General features: G+C 38.8%; 1 protein-coding gene and 1 long non-coding RNA gene across 3 annotated transcripts in view; one reads left to right on the forward strand and one right to left on the reverse strand.

The window, feature by feature from the left end:
• Ino80d (INO80 complex subunit D) overlaps positions 1-13,206 on the forward strand; it is a 70,235-nt gene extending 57,029 nt beyond the window's left edge. For both annotated transcript variants that reach the window (XM_005397001.2, XM_005397003.2), the window contains exon 11: positions 1,456-13,206. In XM_005397001.2, coding sequence (XP_005397058.1) covers positions 1,456-2,621 — 1,166 coding nt within the window. In that variant the 3' untranslated portion in view covers positions 2,622-13,206. The remainder of the gene's footprint in view (positions 1-1,455) is intronic.
• The window catches only part of LOC106149920, a 34,394-nt gene that overhangs the window by 4,092 nt on the left and 14,944 nt on the right, over positions 1-15,358 (reverse strand). The window lies entirely within an intron of this gene.

Consider the following 15,358-nt stretch of genomic DNA (forward strand, 5'->3'; position numbering starts at 1 on the left):
TTTTGGGGAGTGTATCTGAAATGTTCCTCCTCATATAACATGTTTTTCACCGTAGATTTGAAATATGTATATTATTCCTAAAGTCATTTTACCCTTTGCAGAAGTGCAGACTGTAATTTGTTTAACCATGTTATATGCTCAATAGATTTATACTTTGATGGTGAGATCTATAGCTTCATTCCTTTAAAATGAATAATTTTACATCTTTATGTTAAAATAAAGACTTTTTTTTTTGCGGTACCAGGGATCAGACTCACGACATTGCACTTGCCAGGCAGGCGCTTATGCCGCTGAGCTATATGCCCAGGCCAAAGACATTTAAAATATAAGTTCATTGCAGTCTGTTAGAAGTGTTTCCTGATTTTGCAGAATGTAGTGGTACATGCCTTAATCCTAACTATTCAGGAGTGTGAGGTAGAGAATCTCAAATTTTTAAGTCCAGCCTGGTCAACTAAGCCAAGACTCTTTCTGAAAATAAATAAAATAATAATAACGAAGGGCTGGGTGTGTAGATCAGTGGTATAGCATGTGACTAGCATGGATTCAATGCCCAATGTTGGAGAGAAAAAGGAAAAAAGGAAGCCTGCCCTAATTTTAGTACACTCCCTTGTCTTTCAACTACAGTGCACTTTTCCAGAATAAAATGTGCTTGTCCTAGTGGTTTCAAGGGATATATTTTATATTCTTGGAATTTTTTCTTGCCACTAAAAATTAGATATTTCCATGGTGATTAATCAAATTCCTAACAGTAGATTTTTAATATATTGAAACTGAAGTGGAAGTATATTTGTGGGCTGAAAATTGGGGAAGAATGAGAAGAATTAGCAGGTAAAGCAAAAGCATTTTGAAAAGCCCTGTGCTGTATACACTGTGCACCTGAAGTTCTGTGCTCTGGTCTCCCCAGTTGCCCTCTGGCTGGAAGAAGGTCGGCGCAGACCTGGCAGGGGGCACTGTTCTCCACAGCCTTGTTTGCTGTTTTAGGGATGCTGATGTAACTTTAGATAAGACCTGCATAATCACATGGTCATTATGGGTTTTACATTGGTAATCCAGAGGGTTCCGAAGAAGTTAATGAAATGGTTTTTGTTTTGCTTGCTTTTGGGCAGAACTGGAGTCTTATTTTGAGACAAGGTCTTGCCAAGTTGCTTGAGCTGGTTTAGAAATTGTGATCATCCTGCCTCAGCCTCCTGAGTAGCTGAGACTACAGGCATGCGCTGCCATGCCCAGATGATAAAATGGTTTTTGAGAATACTATGAACTGAAGATGATGGTTCACGTTTCAGGAGAGCTGATATTTCAGATTGGCTTTTTCCTTTGGAGCCAGTTCTTAGAAACGTCTCTGTCATGAGGGAGTCTCTTTCAATGGAATGTTATTTAGAATAGTTCAAATGTGTGATTATTGCACTGTAGACAGACATGCGCTCCACTGATTCTTGATGCCTTTTCTCGACTCAGGAAAGAATGGAGACCTCCTTCCAATGAGTGAAGAGGCCGAGGAGCTTGAGCGGGCCTTGCAGGCCGTAACTTCTCTCGAGTGCCTGAGTACCATTGGGGTACTTTCCCATTCAGATGGTGTGCCAGTCCAGGAGTTGTCAGAGAGAGGAATAGGGGTGTTTTCCACGGGCACTGGAGCTTCAGGAATCCAGTCCTTGAGCCGAGATGTGAACACGGATCTAGGGGAGCTGTTGAATGGGCGTATAGTACCTGATAATTTTTCTAGTTTAGAGCTGGATGAGAACCTGCTCCGTTCTGCTACCTTGTCTAACCCACCTACACCCCTGGCAGGGCAGATCCAGGGGCAGTTCTCTGCCCCAGCCAACGTTGGCCTTACTTCTGCCACTCTGATCAGCCAGAGTGCACTCGGGGAGAGAGCCTTCCCAGGACCGTTTCACGGAGTCCACGACGGCAGCCATGCCTCCCAGAGGCCACATCCTGCCCAGCTGCTGAGCAAGGCAGATGACCTGATCACCTCACGACAGCAATACAGCAGTGACCATTCACACTCCTCGCCCCATGGAAGCCATTACGATAGTGAGCACGTGCCGTCTCCCTACAGTGACCATATCACCTCGCCCCACACAACATCATACTCCGGTGATAATATGGCAGCTACCTTTTCAGCAGAGATGCCCATCATGGCACAGCACTTGCTCCCCACACAACTTGAGGTGCCACTGGGAGGAGTGGTAAACCCTAGAACTCACTGGGGCAACCTGCCCGTCAACCTCGGCGAGCCCTCTCCATTCAGCAACCTTCTCGGCGCAGACGGACATCTTCTCTCCACTTCCCTCTCCACACCGCCCACCACCTCGAACTCAGAGACCACACAGCCTGCCTTCGCCACCGCAACCCCCAGCAGCTCCAGCGTGCTCCCGGGGTTGCCGCAGACCAGCTTCAGTGGCATGGGGCCTTCTGCAGAACTCATGGCCTCCACCTCTCCCAAGCAGCAGCTCCCTCAGTTCAGCGCAGCCTTCGGCCACCAGCTGAGTGCTCACAGTGGCATCCCCAAGGACCTGCAGCCCAGCCACAGCTCCATAGCGCCCCCTACAGGCTTCACAGTGACAGGTGCCACCACCACGAGTACCAGTAATGCATCCTCTCCTTTCCCCTCCCCTAACTGATCGCGTCGGTGTGTGTGTGTCTCCAGGCAGACGGGAACCGGGGCTTTCTTTGTTTCCTCTTTAGCACCCCTCTCCCCTTTCCTAACAGATTTCCAAGTCGCAGACGGGGATGAGAGGGGCACCACCCTCCCAGTCCAGCAGGTGTCTGCCAGGCCTGCCTCAGTATTCACACGTGCTCCTCGGCACTGGTGCTCCTTCCCTCTGGCAGGCCCAGCGGCCTGGCCGTCTCCTGGTGGTTCAGCACAGTGACTGGAGAGGATCGATGTTGAGCAGCAAGTCCTAGCAGTGGAAGATACCTCAGATTACCAGTGCCCTTTACTATTTGCTAGCATCCAGATTAGTGCTTTCCATTCCTCAGCCAGGTTTCTACGTAGGTGGGTCCAGGTAGAATGACCCGTTCACTGGGTTCCTGTGTAGGAAGTAATGGGTGGTGCGGAGAGGCGGGTCGAGGCTCTGACTCAGCGCTGGCTGCCAGCCTCCAGGCAAGGCCAGGATGCCACTCCTGCTCATGATCAGGGTTGACTGCAGCGGAAGCAGCACCTTTGACCACCTGTGAGTGTGTGCGCCCATGCGTATGTTTTGTGCAGTGCAGGAGGTAGCCTTCCCGTTGTTTGTTTTTTAACCTCCTATAAGGAGAAGGCTCTTTTTTCCTTTCCCATGTTCTCATACTCTAGTAATGTTGCTCCTTCTGTCCCATTGAGTTAATTAAAATTTCCTGAATAGAGAGCTAGATGGCCTGGTTGTGTGAACAGCACGACCTTTTTCTGTTAAGAGTTGGTCCATGAGGAAACGGGACACAGAAAGCGGAAGTCGTGTCAGCAAGGGGATGTTATGGGAAGTTTGCCTGGAGTGGCCATAGGGTGGTCACTTTGCCCTTTTCAGATACGCATTTGTTTTAAGTCCCTTGCTCATGGAATACATTTGTAAGACGTAATTGAAGGAACTATTTTGATGTGAAAAGGCAGAATAGGTGAGATAGATTTGAAAGATAAAATCTGTGAACTCCTTGGTCCATCTTTTGCGTTTGAATTTTTCATGTTTACAGTAGTGATTCTTTGGTAAGATTTGTAAAATGTTGAAGATGCTTGTAGAATCAGTGTACCAGTTGTGAAGTGATGTGTAATATCTGAAGGATACACATTTTAAAGTTTGTTTCAACGCAGAATGTGGAAATTAGACAAATTGTACCTATATTTGGTACTTTTAAAATAATTTAAGTACTTAAGTTTAAGTAAATTTGGAAATAGGTTGGGGAAATTCTTTTAAAGCACCAGAATTTTAGGGTTACAAGTCACATTGGGTAGTTTAGTTAGTTGGTAACTATACGAGTATGTGACGTTTCTTCTTGCCTCTCCCTCCAACTTCCCCCAGAAGGGCGGAGCTAGATTTTAAAGGCATCTTTACTTTTGCTGTGAAGTTTCATTATCCCTTAATACCATTGACTATTTATACCTGAATCCAGTCTAATTTACACATATATATTTTAAAAGACAAGTAGAGCATATGTATTGATGATGTGGTACAACAATCCATTCGTCAGGGAGCATTTCATCTTCCTTCTTTCCTAATAGGTAAAAATTTGATGTATTTTCCTACTTCCTGTATGTATGTTCACACCGTGCTAGTTACAACCAGACCCTTCCTTTGAAAGCTTTTCTTTCTGTGCTTTTTAAAAGAATGATGGTGATCATCAGGCATTATGCAGATACCACGCGCCTGAACCAATGGGGGAAAATGTCACATGCTTGTGTGAAATCATGATATGCCCTGTTTTGTATTTATTGAAGTTTTTTTGGGGGGCCAAAATATGTTTGTAATATATTTACTTTTTTTTAAAGAATCATGTTTATTAATTGGAAGATTTATTTTTAATAGCTTTGTCTTTTTTGCAGATTGAGAAATTTCTAAATTATAAATTATGTCACAAAGCAAAATTATATTTGGTATCACCATAAATTTCTATTCTGAGTGGTGAGAGCAGATAATTTGAATAATTCTCACCTGTGAACCTATGTCAGTAAGCTTTTTTACTTTAGTGCACTGTAACAAAATGATGATGAGTAGTTACCTCTGCTCAAAAGTGTCATTTAGTTTGCTAAGCTGTTTTCACATCCCATTATAACCATCACTAGATAACCACACTCCTGGCAGTTTTGTTTGGTCTCTGTTGTGTACTAATGAAAGGTTGTAGCAGAGCAGCACAGGGCCTTTCTTATCTGTCTTTTGACAACGAAGGAAGTCGTGGTAGTTGATTTGAACTTTTTCTGGCTATTTGTTTCTTGTGTTAGCTGCTTAAAGTTTTTCAGCCGTCAGAACTGAGTTTGCAGTAAGTTGCACTTGTATTGTTTGCAATGTTCTGTTTTATGTGCATTTAAAAGCCCTTCTTTGCTTTCTAGCAAGGAGGCATGAAACGATCGGGAATGTTGCCAGTTACAGCTTCACACCAAAAACATTCAGTACGTTCACTTTGTTTAGATGCCCCTGATGGTAGCCGAAAAAAGGGCACTTTTAGAAAGTACCAGTGTAGGGTTGAATAATTAACAGAAACACTTCCCCTCTTTTCATCTACTTCAAAATAAATATCCAAGCTTTCGCTTCGCTTTGCTCATACTGTTTTCTGTGAATCCCTTGTTAGAAGAGAGAAGAACATCTGTAAGCCCAGAGAGACCTGTTACGTTTTTCTGTTACTTACTGGAGCAGTTCTAGCCTGTTAGTAGTAGGTTTGCTATAGGTATATAAAGAATGAAGTATCTTTTACTCCAAAATGATAAAAATTGATGTCTCTTAAAATAGCACTTGTGTTATCATAAGGCAATACTGGAATCAGAAACATCTTATGTAAGTTCCTAATTAGGTAGAAAATAGCTCTTACTCTAGTGTTTAACACACAAGGAATAGTGGCAAAAAAGTTTCACTGTTTCTGCAGTTCTTGGGGACCATTCGTAAAGGCCAGTTAGAGTATGTACTGTGACTGAAGTTTCAAATTTGCTGCAGTTAATGATGCATTCTGTTCTCTGAGGACCTGTTGTTATTCACTGACTGTGATTTCTAGCATCTGATGAAAAGATGGGCTTTCTCTCCTTTAACTGTTAATATCATTTTTAAAAAAGCACATGAGGCATTGTTTTTTGCTCTGTCAAAATGGCTTAGCAGTTTTCACACCTGGGTAGGTTATGTAGCTAGTAAACAGTTCAGGATAGTAAATAGCAATTACATTTAACCCACCAAGTTACAGACTATGCAATAAAAAAATTTTTCTACTTATTGTCGCATAGCTTATACAGCAAAAGGATTATTTTCTCTAGTAGACCTACCGTGTGCGATACACCTGCTTTATTAATGACTTCCTGAGCAATTTAATGTTGGCAGGCAGTGTGGTATGTCTAGTGTCCCTCTATGGAAAGATTATAATTTCATGAGAAGCAAATAGTAGGTATGGAGAACAAGTTGGAAAGTGATTATTTTAAATTTTATTTTTCTTAAAATTTGGTATTACCACCTTTTGTGGTTTAAGGCTAAAGAAAGCTAATACTTTATTTTTGCCAAATAACTATTTATAAGATGTACTTCTGAGTAGTCTCTCAGCTCGAGGCTAACTCACTCTCTGTAACTAACACTAAAGCTCTCCCTGGTTAGTGCTCATCCCTAGTTCCTGGTCCCAGTTTGCAGTGTCTGCCACACACATGGTGTCCTGTGCATAGAGTTTCCTTTCACAGGAAAGAAGTTAGGTTTCGGTGGACCTATAGCTCATACTGTTGGTAATTTGCTTCAGAATATGAGACCGCATTGGCAGCCCTTTAATGTCAGCTCATTGGTCCTGGCCTGCAGTCCTTTCTGTGCCTTGCGTCGGGTACTGGGGACACTGTAGGCTTCAGCAGCAGTGCTTCCACTCAGCAGTAGTGCTCCTCTCCAGCTTAGTGGAAAGGTTGCTGTGGATTGGTATTACAAAAACATGAGGTATTAACACTAAAGTAATTACTTAATAGGTTTGAAGTTTATTACAGTTGTTTTGGGTGTATACTTTTCAGTTACTTCATCCTTTCTTTTTAGCCTTCTTTTAAACTTCTAAATTCTGTTCAAGTACATACTAAACAATCTAATAGAATGATCTACTAAATGATCAACAGAACTTTCCAGTTTAGTGAGGCAATTTAGAGGATTCCTTGAAAGAAATTCCCTCATACTGAACAATCTTCATTTATTACCTTTCTTTACCAATACCTGATTGTACTAAGGGTTTTTTCCTAACAAAATATATATTTTGTTGGTTATCTATCGATACATAGATCTATGTGTATTAAATACATGTAGTAATACACATAGTTTTTTTTCCCATTTTAATAAATTGAAAATAACTAAATCTTCATTGGCATTCCTTAGAAAAGTAAAACAGTGTAATGATTTCTTAATATCTTGGCTTTTGTAAACTTTCCTGTATCATATTCCAAAGGGAACCAAAATCATATTTAGTAGATTAAAGCAACATTTTTGTTTTATTTTGTTTTTAAAAAGAGGAAAGGTTTATTTATCTCACAGTTCGTTGAGGTTTCCACCAATAATCGGCTGGCTTAAAGCAACATTTTAAATGCTGTCTTTCAAAAGATTTGAAATAAAATATCAGTGAAGAACATATACAGAAGGGCTGGGGCTACAGCTCAGCCGCACAGCGCTTGCCTAGTAAGCATAAGGTCCAGAGTTCAATTCCCAGTACCAAAAAAATAAAGAACATATACACATATTGGTTACCCCTTTCCCCCTGGCCAGTGAGTTAGGAAACACAAATACTTATATGTCATCTAATTACCAGTATCAGTAGTGCTACAATTATGGGTCAGACTTAGGGAGCCTATCCCTTTTTTGTTTCAGCCCTTATTTTTTGTTAGCTTTTCTTTTCTTTTCTTTTCTTTTTTCTTCTCTTCTCTTTTCTTTTCTTTTCTTTTGTCTTCTCTTCTCTTCTAGCTTTTTGCACTGTAACATAGAGCTAATCAAAAGTTGGAGCATTTTAGAAAGAGTCAGTTTTGTCTGATTTTCTTTACTTTGTGCTCCCTAGTTGGTAATGTTTGGAGAGTTGAAGAGCAGAGTTTGGGTGACCTAAAATTTTTTCTGAAAAACAGTCGTGTAAGAAGAAAGATCTGTTGAGCTCTGAATGGGCTGCATTGGGCAGCACGGCTTTCCTTCCCCTTCTGCCTACTCACTTCTGCCCACCCTGAGGACTGAGGGATGCTGTGTGATCTTGGGCGAAGAGAGGTAGAACCCTCTTATTTCATTTGTCTTTCATTGTTGTTTTTGTTTGTTTGTTTAAGCTGGGGACCACTGAAGTACGCTCTCTATGCACCCAAAGTTCCCCATGGACAGCGTTTCAGCGTGCAGGGCAGACACCGCCAGTGCAGCTCAGTGCCACACCGTTGCTTTCACTGGGGAGTAGACTGGTTTGCCCTGAAATGACTCCAACCTGTGTCCTTAAAGTTGGCTCTGACCGATTAGTGCTGCCATGATGGAAAATTTAACATGTGGTGACATTGTTTTCATTTGTTTGGAAGGGTTGAATCAGTTCCTCTCAACAGTGACAGTTCTTTTCACTGTATAGTATTGAGTATGTCTCAGGGATTCCTTGCGGAAATTAGGGCAGTTTTTAAAATAAGAAAATAGTTTTAAGAGAAACTAAAGGTGACTCACCATTGAAGAGAGCGCAAGAAAGAAAACACTTTGTTTCATAGCCCACGGTGTCTTGCCTAGGACCTTTTCCTTTCTGCTTCAGGCTCTCATCTCAGCTTCAGCGTATGTAGACAGACTCCTTTCCCGTCACACACAGCTTTAAAACTTTTATTTAAAAATTTCCTTCCCCAGTGAGCTTTCAGAATACTTATTGTAGATTTTAAGAGAAAAGGTATATTAATTTATGCTATTAACATCACCTCATAAATTATAAGTTTTATACTAAAGCTGTATTGAGTGTAATGAATTATGTTGCTATGTGTTTAATAGCTAAAAAATTATATATGAGCTTTTTTTTTGGCAAAACAAACTAGTGAAGCACCTTTTTACACTGGATCTCTGCCGTGTCAAGGTGTATAGCTATCCTTTGCTACCTTGCAGATATATAAAACAAAAGGATATCCTGGGGCATCAAAATGTAGAACACCTTTAGACCATTTATTATTGTTCATAGAACTGTTGAGAATCATGTTCTTTAGTGAATGATCTGTGGTTTACACTTAAGATGGCTAGAAGCTTAGTTACAGGGTAAATAGAAATACATAGATCAAGTAAAACTCCAACTACTGTAGCTGGAATTTATAAACTAAGTTTTAAGACCTCTTTTATTTCCTATGGATTTGTTCTTTAATTTATAGTTTATTCTGTAAGTTGGGAAGTAAAAATAGAGAAAATAATAGATGTTCTCAGTATCTTATTCAGGAATTTTTTTATCCCTCCTCACAAAGGAATTCCCACTGTGACTTTAAAACAAAATTAAGTTTCTTGTGTGCATGTTTATGTCTGTGTTTTTTACACACATGCAAAAATATACATTGGGGGCACATGTGAGAGAGATGACTGTGTACTTACATAAAAATACAGAAAGATAACCGAATGTATTGTAGAACTATGGCTCATGCAGTTGAGGGTATAAGAGTTACTGTCTCATTGTGTGTTGCATGAATACACCAAATTCTTCGTTTTGTTATGTTAAAAGGCTAGCTCTGATATCATGTGCATTTTATTTTAACCTTTGAATTAACCTGTGTTTTTAAAGTGACATGAAAAACAGCAGATTCTAAGACCAACCTCTCACTTTTGAACACAAAAATCAAGAGAGGGAAAGACAGACAGATCCAGACAGGAGCTTTATTTATTGGGGTCATGGGACCAGAGATCTGTTGAGCTTTCTTAATTGTAGATTTTTTTTTTTTATTCTGAGTTATAAGATGTGGTTGATTATCTTTTCTTGGTGAAGTTAGAAATTATGGGCCTTTATAAATTATTTAAAGGGGCTGCTTTGTTTCAGGAGTTGGTGGGATTGTTTCACCACACATATTTCAAAGGTAGGATGATTTCAGCTCTTTCTAAAACTTTTTTAAAAATTATATTCAGTTTTGCCCTTAGTGATAAAGTTAGAGTGCTCCTGAGCTCATCTTTTGGAAAAATTATGCTACCCTTGACTTTTACTGATTCATGTGGAATTTTTTAAAAATACATTTCTATATTTTGAGTTTTAAGTTATTATTTTGCTATACATTCTTTACTAGAGTATCTTGTGGTATAAAATATTCAAAACTACAGTTAAGTACTCCAGTCACATTTTTTAGTATTTTAAAATGTACTTGGAAATATTTCAAAATGAACTTCTGATAATACGTCTGAATTGATAGTTGTTTTTGAGGCCTCCTTCATCTGAGAAGACCTAGGAAAGCTTTATGTGTTTTTCCTTACAGTTGTATTTTTATAGCATCTCTCAGTTTCATTCATCCTTGCTTTTGGATTTTAAAAAATTGCATATTCCTTGTATATATGCATGCAAATGAAAGAAGGGAGTTTGTATTGGTGCCATTTCTCCCTTCAGTTGCTGGTTAATGGGATTTGTTACAATAAATTCCCTTTGATTGCAGGGTGAAAACAGACCCTTCTGTGTATATCTGTACAGAGATGTGTATATGGGATGTGGTGGCACTTTGCTGAATGTGAACTTGCCTTGTCATTGGAAAGATTGAAAAGTTTTATGTTTATTTATACATTTGTATAAATCTATATATACACGTATGTATATGTGTGTGTATAGATAAAGCTATATACATATATTTCCCTAAAAATGTGTGTGTGTAATAGGTAAACAGCCTTTTATCTGTGGAAAATTCTGGGTTATTCTCTAAGCCAGAGCGGGGGATGGTCTACAGTATCAGAGCATGCTAAGGTGGAAGTCCGTTGGATCAGTCTTCTTCATGGCTCTCATGAGTGAGTACCTGTCCTAACTGTTCCTACTCACAGGGCCCACCGTTCTCTTCACCAGCTTCCAGTCAGTCTCTCATCACTTCGGGAAAATACCACAAATGACTGTTTTCCCTCCTTAATTAACCTTCACCTTTCTAGCTAGAAGCATTGGGCTTAAACAGACTTCATGAGCTTCTAAACTGTTTCTTTTAAGATCTTTATCTCTGAAATTTTCTGAAAAGGTACAATTTGTAGAATACCATAGATTTTCTGTGGTAATCTTAAGAATTCGGTAGTCATATTCATCTCAAAAACAAACATAGAGCCAATATTCAAACCAAACTAATTTTGAAAGTTTTACCTAGATAATTTTGGGGATATTTTACTTGAAAAAAAAACCTCTTAGGATTTTATGATTAATATTACTTATAGTGTTAGGTTTATTTACACATTTGTCATTGAATTGTCATTTAAGGAATTTGTTTTATGTTTTAGTTTAATCTTAAATTTACCATTTGCCTTTTAATGGAAGCATACAAAGTCCCATATAAGCCTCTTGAGTTCTGTAACTACTTTTATGATGAAACTGCTTTAATGAATTCTCGCATAATGAATTCTGCTATATTTCCTTTTGCTTTTTTCTTGCAATTGTGACATTGTTTTGACTTTGCTGCAGCTCTCTAGAAAACTTGCATCCCTATATATTGTGCCTTTAAAGCTCTTATGCACACACAGAAGTGTATATATACATGTCAGAGCATGTGTACATATACTTTCATGTCACTCACACAGTATGTCTCTAATATGTATTGTGGGAGTGGACATAGATATTCAAAGGCAATGAAACGTTGCGTTCTAGATATATATGTATATAAATAATGTTGATAGAACTGTATATACACATGTACATGTATGAGTTTTAAATGGCAATCCTTTACATTTAGCAAAATGCTACCCCTACTGGAATATCATCACTGCAATGGCAGTTGTATGTAATGATTTAAAATACATTATCAAAAATTATTTAAAGAACATTTAAAGTCTCATCCAAAATATTATTTATTTATCTTCCTTTTCCTTTTATTATGTTTCTTTTACTGAAAGGGAGACTGTCATTTCTAAAAATGCCACCTGTCCAATGAGAGACAAAAGAACTTGGCTCATTTTTTCTCTCTCTGAATGGAGATGTACGACAGCCAAGCCTGTTTATTTCAATTATGAAGTGATCCTAATATTTCCATTAGTGTGTGTAATCCGCCATGTCCTAGATCAACTGAATTCACCAATTTGCCTCTTCCGTTCATTAATAAATAACGATCAGCGAGATCATTTTGCCAGGGGAGGGGGTTAACTACTCTCTTGCTGCAGGGTAATATATCACCTAATTGTTATTCTGCTTTGTTCAGAATTCAACTTTGAAAGAAGACGGCTCTTTTCTGAAACTGTCTTACACACATTTTTGCATTTATTTAGTTATAGGTCTTCCTAATCTTTTTATTTTTTTAACTCTTAGGTTGCATGTACTTGATGTAGACGTAATTCTTATTCCCCACAACTTCCGGTATTTTTCGTTTGTGTATCAGTTTGACACACTGAATGCAAGAGTGTTAAGAATATACTGTTAACTATTATTTTATATTGTGATGAGTTGGCAGCAGATTACATCTCAAGAACTTGCAGAGAGGAGAAGGTAGCTGGACAATCCTAAGCAGCAAGATGCTAGGGGGCTGGGATGTGGAGTAAGGGTACCCCTGAAGACCATAATAGAGAGGTTGAGGATTGAATGATTTTAGAGTAGTTTAGCTGGAACTTGATATCAGAAGCAGCCTTTAACAAAAAAAGCCTCCTGGCAGTTGTGTGGTACTAACTAGAGTAATGAAGTGTGTAAGTTGAAACCAAGTTGCAGTGGGAAATCAAAGGTGAGGTAGCTTATTTAAAATCAGTAAATGACAGGTTGGACAGTTTTAAAATCTCTTCTAACAAAGTAACTGCACGGTAGCAAGGACTAGCAGTTCTCAAAGCCCCTTTTCAGTGTTTCTCATTCACCTTGGCACACAAGTATGTTTAATATGCCATACATTGAAAATACATAGAAAATGAAAAAGCTGCTTAAAGGGAACTTACAAACCGAGACCCTTCTCTTTGATGTTAACAGTAGCTGCAAGCTTAGTTAAATGCACAAAAACTAGAAGCCACTTTTTTTTTCCACTTTTGGTCTGCATAGAAAGCAAAAGACGAGGAGGTGGGCAGCCTTCAGTAGGAGCCCCCATATCTGATGGAAAGTTGTATCTATGGCATTGGATGTGGTATTGCTGGTAGAGAAGACATTGTGGGAGATGAGGGGCTTTTGGTTTGTAATTTCCCTTTAAACAAGAAGAGATGGCTCACATTTTCCATATATATCTCAATGAATGTACTGTATTACTGTTTTAAAATTTGATGAAATAATAATGGATTGGTCTCCTTTTGTTATCTGGTCCTTGTTTAATTTGTTTAAGGGTTTTTGTATACAAAAGTTTACATTTTTATGTATATTTTTCTTGTGTAAAAACTGATGTAATATGTGTATAAAACACTGTATGTATTATCTGTATATAGTGTGACAAAATGATTTTTCTTTCTTTCTTTTGGATGTATTAATAAATCTTGCTGTGAAGTAGCTTGCTTTTAGCATTATTTCCTTTGCCTGGATACTGATGAAGCTCACAATTCAGGGTACTTGTTTTTCTGCTTTGTTATTTACATATAGGGGTTATTTTTGCTTATTGTTATTGTTCTTTTTTGAGACGTGTCTCGCTCTGAGGCCCAGGCTGCTCTCAAGCTTGTGGTAATCCACCTGCCTTGTCTCACTCTGGGACTGAATTATGTAAGTTTTAATAGATTAGAACTTGTTCTTAGCTTTTGTTGCTGAGAGACACTTTAGTATAGTTTATAGTACATATATATAAAAACTAGGACAAAATTACCAAAGTGAAATGTCAACTAATGACATTTCTTTTAGAGAGAGAGAGAGAAAGTGTTTGTGAGACAGACAGAAGATTTGGATTTGCTTTCCTTGGTCTCTAATTCAGCCATGTTTAAGATATATTCTAAAATTGTACTTTGCCTCACTAAAAGAAATTAACATTTTGAGATGAAGCTGATGCCCATAGAACTTATAAAATAGCCAACACTAATAGAATTTCATCTGTTTTTGTGCTGCTGAAATTAACAGTGTGGGAAAACTATGCTCAAAATTGATCTTTTTCTTTATGTAATAGTTGATTCTTAAACATTATTTCTTATTTAATAAGGCTTCTTTTCTAAATCTCTGCAAGCCTTTGAGATTATGCTTGCTAAGTTCTTGATCTGATTTTTAGAAAATAATAGCCACCGAAAGTAAGCCTAGTAGGGTAATACTGATTTGCTGTGAAGGAGGTGATGCTGAGATCCTGTGGGTTGCCAAGTAAAAACAAAAATTAAGAGTTCATAGCAATATATTTTTATTACTTTAATTTTTTAGCCTATGTTTTGTGCTTCCCTCTGCTTTACTGAGATAAATATTTTCTTGAAAAAACCTATATAGATTTTTTGTTTTGTTTTGCTTTGCGACAGGGTCTCACTATGTAGTTGAGGCTGGCTTTGAACTGTGGTGAATTTTCTGCCTCAGCCTCCCCAGTGCTGGCATTAGAGGACTGTGGAAAAGGCCTATAAAATTTTGAAACCTGCTTATTTACATTTATTGTACTCAGCAGTATGTGGATATGAACATTAAGATGATAGCATTTTGTTCCTTTTAACAGTACTGCCTTCCTGGAAAATTCCTCTTTAACCCAATGTGACTACAATAACTACTTTTCTTGCTTAAAATCCCTGTGATGGAGAGATGCCTAGTTCTTATCAATCTCATGTTAGTATAATATTGTTGTTTATGTCCCATCTTTCTAATCACCCGTCTTTACAGCTTCCCATTCATTTATTAAGCATTTATTTGATTGTCTTCCCTTTTATTTGACTGTTTTCTTTAGACAAGGTCTTGCTGTGTAGCCCAGGCTGGCCTAAAAATTTTCCCTCCTGCCTCAGCCTCTCAAATGCTGGGATTACAGGCATGTGCCACCACAATCAGCTTAAACACAAATTTTTGAGCAGCTTGTGGTAGAAACAGTTAAGACACATGAGAATGAGTCACAACTGGAATCTTCCCTTAAGGAGTTGGCCATCCAGTAGGAGAGAGGAGAAGATGCATAAAAATACATAAATAATAGAAACTACTAGGTGCGCAGAAGAGCCACAGAAGAGTGACTGTTCTCATCTAGGAGGAGGTGGTTTTCCAACCAAAGGATGGAGGAAGCTTTCTAGAAGATTAGCAGTATTTACACCTTGCGAAGTTGTGAGTGTGTTCTGGAACAGAACAGGCCATTAGGATACCTCTTAGGTGCTGTGAGAACATTGATAGTTCAGCTAACTGAGGTACAAAATATGAGAGATGAGAAACGAGAGAAGATGATGAGGTGAGAAGATAGCCTAGATGGCTAGGAGTGGGGATCAGCTGTGGTTGAGGGGGATCCATTTGGTGCCATGATTTGAGACAGCTTTACTGCAGAGAGAAGTCAGGAGAACACTACTGCGGCGTGAGCCCAGTGAAGTCAAACTTTAGTAAATATGCAAAGGAAAATGGGTTTAAGAAGGATGTGAGGCCAGGCGTGGTGCACACCTGTGGGAGGCTGAGACAGGAGGATCATTGTGAGTTTGAGACCAGCCTGGGCTACAAAGTGAGCTCAAGACCAGCCTGAACTGCATAGTGAGACCCTGTCTCAAAAAGACAAAAAAAA

The sequence above is a fragment of the Chinchilla lanigera genome, unplaced genomic scaffold (assembly GCF_000276665.1).
Source record: "Chinchilla lanigera isolate Chin_1 unplaced genomic scaffold, ChiLan1.0 scaffold00056, whole genome shotgun sequence".
In the NCBI taxonomy this organism is placed as follows: domain Eukaryota; kingdom Metazoa; phylum Chordata; class Mammalia; order Rodentia; family Chinchillidae; genus Chinchilla; species Chinchilla lanigera.